We start from the raw sequence: 13638 nt of genomic DNA, 5'->3' as shown, positions 1-13638 counted from the left end.
AGAAAGGTAGCCTTTGCTAAAGTTTGAGTAAGGCAGAAGGACAGCAGGAAGGAAGGAAGGAAGGTGTATCCAGCATGCGCAGCCTGTCGTAGCACATATTAGTAGTACTACTAGATAGGAAATTGAGCGTTGAACCCACACCGAACTGTCGTTAGTGTAGCTAGCTACCTACCTCTGCCTTAATTAGATATTCAGCTGTTATTATTTTAAAATGGATTTGAATACTATTTTAACGCAGCTTGACACTGAAAATGACGAGAACATTGAAATGCTTTTGCTCCAATATAATCGAGAAGTAAGTGAAAATGCTTGACATGTCAACTTGTGGACGTGTCTTTTCCTTTTTTCTTAGACAGTTTAAATTCACAACATAATGTCTTAAGAATGCAATTTCTGTGTATATTTATAGCTAATTTGGCAGCTACTAGTAGCTAGGTAGGAATGCTATCTGACTGATAGCCAGCCTATGATTGCAGGTTAGCTGTTATGCTAGTTAGCGGTTAAGCTAGCGTGATTGCTAGCTGTCAGCACGACTGATAGTGCAGTTAGTCCAAGTCAATTGCATTATCTACACAGCTTGCTGTGTTTCATAGAAAATATGTTTATTTGTACGTTATTGGGGTCGGTTGCTATTGATATACGTTCGTAGTGAAATCAGTGCCAGAAGGAGTGGCAAGCAAGCTAAGCTAACTTGATGGCTAAGTCAGCTAGCTTTATTCGTGTTGTCAGGAAGATGTCCAGGTTGCTACCAATCACTCTTATGTAGGTTGCTACCAATCCCTCTTATGTTCTCTTTTGCAGAATAGTCACACTTTCACTTTTGACCAGAACGAGGTGGACCTGCGAAGTGTAAGAGTACAATACTTTGATATTTCCGATTGATAACATTTCGTTTTTTGAACAAAAGTTGAATATGTCCAAATAAGTTATATATACACTTTTCCTCTTTCGGATCCTAACATTCCTCTGCATTCTCCCCACCTTTCCCTCCACATGTCCTCTCCCACTCTCTCTCCCCTTGTCTCTCTCTCCTTATCTGACAGGAGCTGTGCCAGGGCTTGTTGAGGGTCCTGGGGAGGCCGGTAAGGCCTCTGTGCCAAAGTACGTGCCTGGAGACCCTGCGCATCCTGTCCCGGGACAAGCGTGCCCTGGGACCTGTGGCCACGCGGGAGGGCATGCTGGTCCTAGCCCGACTGGCCCAACTAAGGGGAGGCGAAGGGGAGGAAGGGGGAGATGGTGATGGGTGCGCCTTCCCTCAGGGTGAACCGCAGACTGAGGAGGAGGAGCGTGTGGTGGTGGAGGCGCTGAAGTGCCTCTGTAACGTGGTGTTCAACAGCGCCGCGGCTCAACAGGTGGGTGCCGAGGTGCAGCTCGCCCAGGGCCTGTGCTCCCGCCTGCAGACCGCCCGCGCCGGACGCCACGAGGTGGGCCTCTTCTCCCTGCGCCTGCTCTTCCTGCTCTCGGCCCTGAGGCCTGACGTCCGTGGGGGGCTGTGCCGGGATCTGCATGCCGTCCGGCTCCTCACGGAGGTTCTGCAGCGTACCCTGGAAGTGCGCTGGGTGGGGCCCTACGAGGCTGCTCCTCCTGACAGCCAGGCCCAGGCCATCCCCGCTGAGGACAACGAGAGGGCCATGGAGGCCCTGAAGGCCCTGTTCAACCTCACGCTTTCTGACACCGGAGACCAGGTCAGCTACTCTGCTACCCTCTAAGGGTTGCTCAACCTTGTAGTTGGAGAGCTACCATCCTGCTGTTCTTCGCTTTAACCCTGTTCTGCAGGACACTTGATGCTAATACTTGTGGTGGTTTATGAGGCTTCAAATCCCCTAGCTCACATCCAAAAGTGTTGGTACCCTTTAAACCCTGTTTGCCCCACAGAGTAGACCTGCGAGCCCCTTCTCTGCTTTAGCTTTCGCCCAATGACCTGCTTCTTTACTGATCCTACCGTTGCGCATTCTCCATCCTGATAGGACAGTGAGCCCCAGCTACGCCTTATCACCGCCATCATGCGCCACCTCCTGATGCTGCGGACGCAGACGGAGGAGAAAACGGAGGAAGCGCACAGGTAGGAACACCTGATCGCAGCTGCTTAGTACAGCACAGGTAGGAACACCTGATCGCAGCTGCTTAGTACAGCACAGGTAGGAACACCTGATCGCAGCTGCTTAGTACAGCAGCTGGTTAGCACAGGCCTTCTAGGATTCACCCCATCCCTGTCCTCCTGGTTCATAGGCATGAACTAATATATGAACATTTAGTCATTTAGCAGACGCTCTTATCCAGAGCGACTTACAGTAAGTACAGGGACATTCTCCCCGAGGCAAGTAGGGTGAAGTGCCTTGCCCAAGGACACAACGTCATTTTGCACGGCCGGGAATCAAACTGGCAACCTTCAGATTACTAGCCCGCTTCCCTAACCGCTCAGCCACCTGACTCCCTACATGTGGATCAAAACTGTTGATATTTATATATCTGTGTGTATCAGACGCTTTCTTGATCAATCATTTATTCACTCACGCGTGTGTTATAAATCTTGATACTGGTTTTCCAATATGTCGCCCATGATAAGAACGTTGTGCTTGAGGAGAGGGAGGTTACGTGAGGAATGTCTGTCTGGAGCATGGGGGTTGAGATGGTGTCATGTTCGAGTGATCGATGATGTAGCCTGTGCGGCTGCAGCTCTCGTGGTCACAAGGCTCGGCCAGAGGGCCACTGAGCAGATGGACAGCCCTGAACCAATCAAACATTTAGGCTCCAGTATAACACCTGTATACAAACAGAAATATACACAAGTAATTAACTTTATTATAACTATTGTGCAATAAAAATTTCTGGTTATATTATACAGTTAGGTCCATAAATATTTGGACATTGACACAATTTTCATCATTTTGGCTCTGTATACCACCACAATGGATTTGAAATGAAACAATCAAGATGTGCTTTAAGTGCAGACTTTCAGCTTTAATTTCAGGGTATTTACATCCAAATCAGGTGAACGGTGTAGGAATTACAATACATTTTATATGTGGCCCCCCCCTTTTTAAGGGACCAAAAGTAATTGGACAATTGGCTGCTCAGCTGTTCCATGGCCAGGTGTATGTTATTCCCTCATGGGAGTTCGTTATTTCATTGACAAGGAGCAGATAAAAGGTCTAGAGTTCATTTCAAGTATGGTATTTGTGTTTGGAATCTGTTGCTGTCAACTCTCAATATGAAGTCCAAAGAGCTGTCACCATCAGTGAAGCAAGCCATCGTTAGGCTGAAAAATCAAAACAAACCTATCAGAGAGATAGCAAAAACATTAGGTGTGGCCAAATCAACTGTTTGGTACATTCTTAAAAAGAAAGAACGCACTGGTGAGCTCAGCAACACCAAAAGACCCGGAAGACCACGGAAAACAACTGTGGTGGATGACAGAAGAATTCTTTCCCTGGTGAAGAAAAACCCCTTCACAACAGTTGGCCAGATCAAGAACACTCTCCAGGAGGTAGGCGTATCTGTGTCAAAGTCAAAAATTAAGAGAAGACTTCACCAGAGTAAATACAGAGGGTTCACCACAAGATGTAAACCATTGGTGAGTCTCAAAAACAGGAAGACCAGATTAGAGTTTGCCAAAAAACATCTAAAAGAGCCTGTACAGTTCTGGAACAACATCCTATGGACAGATGAGACCAAGATCAACTTGTACCTGAATGATGGGAAGAGAAGAGAAGAGTATGGAGAAGGGAAGGAACTGCTCATGATCCAAAGCATACCACCTCATCAGTGAAGCATGGTGGAGGTAGTGTTATGGTGTGGGCATGTATGGCTGCCAATGGAACTGGTTCCCTTGTATTTATCGATGATGTGACTGCTGACAAAAGCAGTAGGATGAATTCTGAAGTGTTTCTGGCAATATTATCTGCTCAGATTCAGCCAAATGCTTCAGAACTCATAGGACGGCGCTTCACAGTGCAGATGGACAATGACCCGAAGCATACTGCGAAAGCAACCAAAGAGTTTTTTAAGGCAAAGAAGTGGAATGTTCTGCAATGGCCAAGTCAATCACCTGACCTAAATCCAATTGAGCATGCATTTCACTTGCTAAAGACAAAACTGAAGGGAAAATGCCCCAAGAACTGCGAAAGCAACCAAAGAGTTTTTTAAGGCAAAGAAGTGGAATGTTCTGCAATGGCCAAGTCAATCACCTGACCTAAATCCAATTGAGCATGCATTTCACTTGCTAAAGACAAAACTGAAGGGAAAATGCCCCAAGAACAAGCAGGAACTGAAGACAGTTGCAGTAGAGGCCTGGCAGAGCATCACCAGGGACGAAACCCAGCGTCTGGTGATGTCTATGGGTTCCAGACTTCAGGCTGTCATTGACTGCAAAGGATTTGCAACCAAGTATTAAAAGTGACAATTAGATTTATGATTATGTTAGTTTGTCCAATTATTTTTGGTCTCTTAAAAAGGGGGGGGCCACATATAAAATGTGTTGTAATTCCTACACCGTTCACCTGATTTGGATGTAAATACCCTGAAATTAAAGCTGAAAGTCTGCACTTAAAGCACATCTTGATTGTTTCATTTCAAATCCATTGTGGTGGTATACAGAGCCAAAATGATGAAAATTGTGTCAATGTCCAAATATTTATGGACCTAACTGTAGGACCTATATGATAGATTTCCCCATGCCAACAATGACTACTGTTCAACTTCTGTTTAAAGTGTTAATATGTGGACTCTGCTGACTATTATGATAGTATTGATGATGGTTGCGATGGTGTTGATGATATTGACTGTTAATGGCCATCATGATAGTATTGAAAATAGTAGTGACAGCATGTATAATTCACAGTGTTGATGTGTTGAGTGTTGACACAGTGTCGTTCCCGCAGTCACGCCATCAACCTGCTGAGCAACCTGCCGGTGAGCTGCCTGGAGGTGCTGATGGACGTGCCGGTGCAGGGCGGCCAGGAGGAGTACGGTGGCAGGAACATGGACGCCGTCCAGGTGCTGCTGGACTTCATGGAGAAGAGAATCGACAAGGTAACGGCCGCCTGGCCTGGAGGCTGGTGGCCATGGTGTCGGGTGGGAGGAGCCATCATGCTGGTGTTCTCCAGAGCGCTGGCTGTCACCTGCCTCATGTGTGTCTCATTCCAAGCAGGGTGCCAACTACAGAGAGGGGCTGACGCCGGTGCTCAGCCTGCTGACCGAGGGCTCCCGCCACCACCGGGAGATCCGCAGATACATCAAGACCCAGGTGAACATCCGTGTAGCGGAAGGGGGTCATTATCGTCCACCTAGCTCTCGACGCTTGTTTGGAGTTTCACAGAAATGGAGACGGAATACAACAGATACGTCACAGCATTGTACTTTAATATGTATATGCACACCTGTATTATAACATTCCGGTTTTAAGTTCCAATAGGGATACACCTAGGAATGGTATTTTCCTAATTTTTGCCGTTAGCCAGTTAGCCCCATTATTGTCCGTCCAAACACTTTCAATAGAGAAATGTCAAGTTTGACGCTGCTCAAGACATGCTACACATATGGTCACACTCTCATACATGTACCATACACCAGCTATGTTTCAAGTAACGGTCTGTATTTATTCAAACAGAGCGAAGTAACAGTCTGTATTTATTAGCTACAGCTCAAGGAAACCACCTCTTAGATACCAGGCACGGTAATCAGATGTAATACTGTCTTAACAGCAGTGCAACAACAACATCTCAGTTACAAAGTGTAAACAATGTCATACCATTACCAGACATCACCCACCCTCAGTGCTGCTTTCAGCGCCCTTAGCCCAAGCAAAAGGGTAGTTGGTCAAGATGAACTTGAAGTGGAGCGTCTCGAGACCATTCCGCCAGGACCGTAGGGACAGAGAGGTGCGTAGAGGAACGGGGAGGGGCTTCCACTACTAGTCGAGCATGGAAGGAGAAGCAGTGCATGATGGGAAGAGGACCCTTTGCACTGGGGTGGCTAGGTGACTCGGATGTTGCTGAGCGAAGCGCCTGAGTGGCTGTGTACAGTTGGATGATGCCCTGGAGGAATGCGGGGCCATAGGTCAGGGGTCAGGGTTTTGTGCCTGATCCGTGCGGCAGCCAGTGGTGCGATCTCAGCAGGGGAGTTGCGAGTGAATACGTAGGGGGCTTAAAGATTAGACGGGCAGGCGTATTTTGGATGATCTGCAGAGGGTGTATGGCTCATCCCGGTAGGACCTCAAGAAAGGGAATTACAGTCATCGAGACAGGAGAGTGCTGTGGCGTAGAGAAACAGCTGGGTGGAGTAGTCCTGGTGAATGATCTTACTGTTGCGTAGAGAACATGGGCAGAACACGTCGTGCGAGTAATGTGTTTCGTGAAACCTGGTTGTCATTAAGTCATGACTCCAAGGTTTCTTTGAAGAGCGAGAGGCTGCCAGAGAGCTCTCATGCCGGAGAGGATCTGGCAGAGATGAAGAGTAGCTCTGTCTCGTCCTGATTCAGTTTCAGTTGGTGGGAGGACATCCATGAGATGTCAGCTGGACAAGCACAGATGATTTAGTTTACTTGGGGACCGCGAGGGGAGACACGGCTGAGTGTAGACAGCAGCAGTGGTAAGAGAAGCCATGGGATTCGATGACCAAGCCAAGTGATGGGAACAGATACCAGTGGGAATTCTGCAGAGAGGGGCCCTGGAAGGTCCTCCAAGACCTGGACCAGGAGAGAGATGTTCCAGCGATGCTCATTTTCGCCGTGAGAATCTGGTGGTGGACAGTGTCCAGGCTGCAGACAGGTCCTCCGTCACCACCAGTAGAGTAGTCTCTGTTGAATGTCTGGCTTTACTGAAATATATCTTGTTTGTACATCGGTAGAAGAAATCATGTTTCGTCAGCATAACTGTCAAAGAGAGGGAAGGAGTCCACTCGATCTGCTTCGTTTGGTTCAGCGGTTCTTTCTTTTTTTTGCAAACTTTTTTTCTTCTAGTTTAAATAGTTTTAATTGAACAAAGCAATCTATGGTTATTGCCATGGTATGTAAGTATGTGTAATGGCATTGAATCACATAAATGATGAAGCTAACCAACTAAGATTCCACAATCTTGCAAAACAAAAGAAAGGTTTACCTAGAACAACACACATATTTACATATATGAGACACAGGCATGCACCTGCACTTGGAATTAGAATCAGAATGAGCTTTATTCGCCATGCAAGTTCACACAAACAAGCAATTGACTGTAGACTGAGGTGAGCTTCAACTGAGGTTCAGAGGATGTTGTGAGCTCCACTGAAGCCCCTGTCTGGGTTCCCCTTAGGCTCTCCCCCCACTGAAACCCCTGTCTGGGTTCCCCTTAGGTTCTCCCCCCTCTGAAGGACGTGAACATCCGCCCTGAGATCGGCACGACCATCAGGAACAAGCTGGTGCGGCTCATGACCCACGTGGACATGGGCGTGAAGCAGAGCGCCGCCGAGTTCCTCTTTGTCCTCTGCAAAGAGAGCGGTGAGTGACCGCATCGCTGACGCCATCGTACGGCCTGGGGAAGCTTCCGGAAGACGCACACATAACCCAGAACTACTCGTAACTCAGATCCATAAATACAAATGCAACAAAAACAAACAAATATGCAATGGTAATGGTAGGTTGGTGACAGTACTGGGGGTAAGTTTGTTTTGTGTGTGTGTGTGCTCCCTGCAGTGGACAGCCTGTTGAAGTACACAGGCTACGGGAACGCCGCTGGGCTGCTGGTGGCCAGGGGCCTGCTGGCCGGAGGAAGGGGAGAGACGCAGTATTCTGACGACGAAGACTCGGACACAGAAGAATACAGATCTGCCAGGCCCTTGTGAGTGGCTGCAATCTACCTGTAGTGTCCAGTTGATTATTTATATATATATATATATATATATATATATATACAGTTAGGTCCATAAATATTTGGACATTGACACATTTTTCATCATTTTGGCTCTGTATACCACCACAATGGATTTGAAATGAAACAATCAAGATGTGCTTTAAGTGCAGACTTTCAGCTTTAATTTCAGGGTATTTACATCCAAATCAGGTGAACGGTGTAGGAATTACAATACATTTGATATGTGGCCCCCCCCTTTTTAAGGGACCAAAAATAATTGGACAATTGGCTGCTCAGCTGTTCCATGGCCAGGTGTATGTTATTCCCTCATGGGAGTTCGTTATTTCATTGACAAGGAGCAGATAAAAGGTCTAGAGTTCATTTCAAGTATGGTATTTGTGTTTGGAATCTGTTGCTGTCAACTCTCAATATGAAGTCCAAAGAGCTGTCACCATCAGTGAAGCAAGCCATCGTTAGGCTGAAAAATCAAAACAAACCTATCAGAGAGATAGCAAAAACATTAGGTGTGGCCAAATCAACTGTTTGGTACATTCTTAAAAAGAAAGAACGCACTGGTGAGCTCAGCAACACCAAAAGACCCGGAAGACCACGGAAAACAACTGTGGTGGATGACAGAAGAATTCTTTCCCTGGTGAAGAAAAACCCCTTCACAACAGTTGGCCAGATCAAGAACACTCTCCAGGAGGTAGGCGTATCTGTGTCAAAGTCAAAAATTAAGAGAAGACTTCACCAGAGTAAATACAGAGGGTTCACGACAAGATGTAAACCATTGGTGAGTCTCAAAAACAGGAAGACCAGATTAGAGTTTGCCAAAAAACATCTAAAAGAGCCTGTACAGTTCTGGAACAACATCCTATGGACAGATGAGACCAAGATCAACTTGTACCAGAATGATGGGAAGAGAAGAGTATGGAGAAGGGAAGGAACTGCTCATGATCCAAAGCATACCACCTCATCAGTGAAGCATGGTGGAGGTAGTGTTATGGCGTGGGCATGTATGGCTGCCAATGGAACTGGTTCCCTTGTATTTATCGATGATGTGACTGCTGACAAAAGCAGTAGGATGAATTCTGAAGTGTTTCTGGCAATATTATCTGCTCAGATTCAGTCAAATGCTTCAGAACTCATAGGACGGCGCTTCACAGTGCAGATGGACAATGACCCGAAGCATACTGCAAAAGCAACCAAAGAGTTTTTTAAGGCAAAGAAGTGGAATGTTCTGCAATGGCCAAGTCAATCACCTGACCTAAATCCAATTGAGCATGCATTTCACTTGCTAAAGACAAAACTGAAGGGAAAATGCCCCAAGAACAAGCAGGAACTGAAGACAGTTGCAGTAGAGGCCTGGCAGAGCATCACCAGGGACGAAACCCAGCGTCTGGTGATGTCTATGGGTTCCAGACTTCAGGCTGTCATTGACTGCAAAGGATTTGCAACCAAGTATTAAAAGTGACAATTAGATTTATGATTATGTTAGTTTGTCCAATTATTTTTGGTCCCTTAAAAAGGGGGGGGGCCACATATAAAATGTGTTGTAATTCCTACACTGTTCACCTGATTTGGATGTAAATACCCTGAAATTAAAGCTGAAAGTCTGCACTTAAAGCACATCTTGATTGTTTCATTTCAAATCCATTGTGGTGGTATACAGAGCCAAAATGATGAAAATTGTGTCAATGTCCAAATATTTATGGACCTAACTGTATATATACTTTTTAAAATAATACTAGATCTATCATCGCTCACGTGACATTTTAATGATTGTTTTATGTTTTAATGAAACCCCCCTCTGCTTTTCTCTCCCTCAGCATTAACCCCATCACAGGCCACGTGGAGGAACCGGGCCCCAACCCCATCGAGGAGATGACCGAAGAGCAGAAGGAGTATGAGGCCCAGAAACTTGTCAACATGTTCGACAAGTTGTCCAGGTGATCACCCGGCCTCCAGCCTGTCGTTAATGACCCCATGTCATCAGAGACACTTGGTTGACCTTTATTTGTACACACAGCTGTGAATCCAGGTGTGTGCGTGATTGTGTGTCGGACCCGGCGGAGGCCGACCGTGTTCAGACTGACCTTTCCTCTCCCGGCGAAGCCAGCGCTCGTCAGACACCTCTCGGAGGGGTCGAACTGAGCGCGCTCCCTGCCAACCAGTTCATTAAAGGAAGAATCTCCCCCGCCCCTGCTTCTCACACCTCAATTAGGGCCGGCCTTCCACCACCGCCACATTCAGCCCCAGTCAATGGAGCCGCCGGCGTCATTACCGGCACGCCACTAATTACGGCCTAATTGGCGAGCGCAGCGGGGTCGCCAACTCTGTCTCCTTTATCTCCCCCGTGTGCTGCATTCAGCTCTTTAATAACATATATATGCGTCCCTGAGCCTTTATCCACCTCTCTACTCATTCATCACAGGAGCCAAACATTGTCCCCCCCACACACACACACCCCCCCTGAGGAGGGGGTGGCGGTGGGGGGGGGGGGGCTCTGCCTGCGTTTGCAGGAACAAGAAAGCTGACACTGTCATTGTTGAGTTGTAATGAGACAGACGCGTGTGCTCAGCAGAGGCAGATTCCTCTCCGGGGCTTTCTTCTCTACCCCTATTCTGTTCTCTTTGATTCTGTTCAGCTCTTCTTCTGTGTCGGTGTGAAGGAGAGGAGGGAGGGAGGGAGGGAGAAAGGGAGAGAAAGGGAACGAGTAGTGTTGTCTCAGCACGATGCTTAGGAGATATCTCACAGGCCCACAAGAATGTACTCCCCTCCATGGTTAACTGGTCCTCCAATTAGCACATGTTCTGTGTTGTGAACACGCATCCACCTGCCAGGCACGGCTCTGTGCTCCTGGAGGTGTGGTGAGGAGCACAGTCTGTTATCGGGGTGTTTAGTTTCCTGGGGACACGCACACACGCTCCCCCTCTGCCTGCACCATTGAAAATGTCTCAGAGGTGAACCTCATTTCTAAGACTGCCTCAGTTGTTTGGGTTGGAATGTGTGTGTGTCGACCTGGCCGTGTTATGTTCTGGTGGCAGGAGAGTGTCATTCAGCAGAGCAGGACATGGTGCATAACATGACTGTGTCACCGTTGTCTGAGATATTTGATGTTGTGAAACGTTATTCATTGCTCCAAGCAAACGTGACACCAGATAAGATCTTCAAATTTCCTTTTTCACCGGAGAGCTACGTTTGTTCCTCCACGCCAAACGATATGGCGTCATCCAGAGATTTTTTAATCATATTTGCCCCTGGATTGACCCTGTCAGATTTCTGTAGGAACTATGCAAGAATTACATATTCATCTTCAATTCCTCCAAATGAATTCAAATGGGTCCTTTTTTCATGAAGTCTTTCATTGGATAATTCTGATAAATCATGTTAAAAGAAGCCAGCGACACTCGGTGCAGATGTAATTGGATTAGAATGGAGGGGCCAGCCGTGTCTTTGAGGAGATTAGACGGTGCACTGATCCTGTAATTAAACTGCTCCAAGGGTTCTTGAGCGCTGGCAGGATGTAAGAGAACAGAGAGATGCGCCACACAACAACCATGCTTCTTTAGAGGGGGAAGGGTACTCAGGCTGGTCATTTTTTTGTGCCTGTTTGGCATGTTCTGTGTGCGATTTGCCATCAATTTTTTGACAACCAATTTTCTCTTTGTCTCCCCCGTCTGTCTGTCTGTCTGTCTGTCTGTCTGCCCATCTCTCCCTGTCTCTCTCTCCCAATATACAGACAGCAGCTGATCCGGCCCATGGGAGTGAGACGAGACGGCACGTTAGCGCCCCTAGAGGAGGCCCTGAGAGCGCCAGCTGAGGACAGCTGCAACTCTGACTCCGACTAACACTCCCCACTTCCTGTGCTGCAACTCTGACTCTGACTAGACCCTCCCCACTTCCTGTGCTGCGACTCTGACTCCGACTAGACCCTCCCCACTTCCTGTGCTGCGACTCTGACTTCCGACTAGACCCTCCCCACTTCCTGTGCTGCAACTCTGACTCTGACTAGACCCTCCCCACTTCCTGTGCTGCGACTCTGACTCCGACTAGACCCTCCCCACTTCCTGTGCTGCGACTCTGACTTCCGACTAGACCCTCCCCACTTCCTGTGCTGCAACTCTGACTCCGACTAGACCCTCCCCACTTCCTGTGCTGCGACTCTGACTCCGACTAGACCCTCCCCACTTCCTGTGCTGCGACTCTGACTCCGACTAGACCCTCCCCACTTCCTGTGCTGCAACTCTGACTCCGACTAGACCCTCCCCACTTCCAGCAGGCTGTGCCCCCCCTTCCCCCTTCCCCCAACACACACCCGAGGGTTTCAGACACCTCTGAGCCCTGGTCCTGCCCAGGGCTGCACCAGATGGACCAATCTCAAGGCTCCATTTAAAATACAAGAAGCAGGCTTTGTTACCATCAGTCCATTCTTTTTTTTTCTTTTTCTATGTTGCCTTGTTTTGATGTACTTCTCCAATCACACCTCTCTCATTTGACACAATGGAAGGTAGCCGTTTTATCAGACTGGAATTTCTTCTGTTAAAATAGACTCACAGAACAAATAATAGCCTGGAGTTTGACCAAAGTAGAATTGCAGTTAGAATAAGAAATCACTCATTCCACATTCAATGTTTATTTGTTGTCTTTTTTCTAGTGAGTGCCCTGTCATGTTGAAATAATCCAATTACATATGCTAGTATGGATAGGAAGAAGCTAACAGCTATGTGTACCCAAACCACTCCATTGTAGTGAATGCTTTTATAGGGCTGAATGAATAAGTGTTAGGTCCCAGAGCCCTGAAACTCACAAGTAGTTGTTAGGATCATTCAACCTTCAGTGTTGATTATCATTGTAGCCTATTTAAATTCACAAGCATCAGGCCGGCACAATCACGCAAGCACATCCAGGATCCGGACAGGGCCGGATCCTGGATGTGCGGACAGGGCCGGATCCTGGATGTGCGGACAGGGCCGGATCCTGGATGTGCGGACAGGGCCGGATCGAAGCTTGTTGCTGACCAGGATTGGGATGGTTTCTGCCTTACCGGATTATGAATTCTTGAGACGAAAAGAAGAAAGACTTTTCTACCGTTCCTCTGCCAATTCTGCACAGTCTTTAAATTGTTGCTCTGAAATCTGTGTGCTTTTTTCTATTTTGAGACTCAATTGATTTTCTATATGTGGTCTACTAGTATGTATAGATATAAAAGTTCTTTCAAATGTTTATTTCTTTGTATGAGTAGGGCTTCATGATCAAGCTGTAAGGTGTGGTTGGTGCAGTATTGGAATGGTCCTGTGTGTCCCATATATTCTCTATAACTGGCATGTTAATAGAATTACCTTTTTTGCCAAGTAACATCCAAGGACGTTGTTTAAGTGACTACTTTTGCGAGAAATCCTTTATTTATTTGCACTATTATGTCTATTCACACTACACTGAGAAACTGAAAAGCAGGGTGACCCAATCTAATGAATCACCACTTTCCTGCTCACCTGAACTTTGACAGAAAACATGAAAATTCTCCCAACATGTTTTGTATTGTTAATCAGATTAGCCAAGTGACACACAAACTGCATGTTGAGCTAAATGGTGAATGTCCCCAACACTGAAGGAGAACAATCTTTTAGATTCTTTTTGTATAGTTTTTTTCCTTCTCTCTGACAGTGTAACCAGGATGCTAAGGAAACGATTGTTTTTATATGTGGAGTGAAGCTTCTCTATTGCAATGTTAATAAAAACTGCTACTTAATGTTAGCATTTCTATTTCAGCTGGGAGTGGTCACAACAATGTCACTAATACTTCAAGTAC

General features: G+C 46.8%; 1 protein-coding gene across 2 annotated transcripts; it reads left to right on the top strand.

The window, feature by feature from the left end:
* Nucleotides 1-13583, top strand: ric8b (RIC8 guanine nucleotide exchange factor B). Of its 2 annotated transcripts, none has more exons than XM_062461113.1 (10): nt 1-295; nt 802-849; nt 1044-1685; nt 1968-2062; nt 4881-5031; nt 5147-5245; nt 7330-7474; nt 7670-7814; nt 9656-9775; nt 11569-13583. In XM_062461113.1, exons 1-10 carry the CDS (start codon nt 212-214, stop codon nt 11675-11677), a joined length of 1638 nt encoding a protein of 545 aa, XP_062317097.1. In that variant the 5' UTR covers nt 1-211; the 3' UTR covers nt 11678-13583. The 2 variants fall into 2 exon arrangements, with proteins under 2 accessions (XP_062317097.1, XP_062317098.1); XM_062461114.1 differs by having other exon boundaries at nt 3-295; nt 5150-5245.
* Nucleotides 13584-13638: the final 55 nt, after the last annotated feature.

Source organism: Osmerus eperlanus, chromosome 5 (assembly GCF_963692335.1).
Source record: "Osmerus eperlanus chromosome 5, fOsmEpe2.1, whole genome shotgun sequence".
Taxonomy (NCBI): Eukaryota; Metazoa; Chordata; class Actinopteri; order Osmeriformes; family Osmeridae; genus Osmerus; species Osmerus eperlanus.
This window is presented reverse-complemented; position numbering and strand designations above follow the sequence as displayed.

What these genes read in the sequence shown, in the direction of transcription:
- ric8b (XM_062461113.1), top strand. Translation starts at nt 212, where the DNA reads ATGGATTTGAATACTATTTTAACGCAGCTTGACACTGAAAATGACGAG. An exon ending in TTTCTGACACCGGAGACCAG is followed by an intron (nt 1,686 to 1,967) that starts GTCAGCTACTCT and finishes CCATCCTGATAG; the next exon opens with GACAGTGAGCCCCAGCTACG. An exon ending in ATGTTCGACAAGTTGTCCAG is followed by an intron (nt 9,776 to 11,568) that starts GTGATCACCCGG and finishes CCCAATATACAG; the next exon opens with ACAGCAGCTGATCCGGCCCA.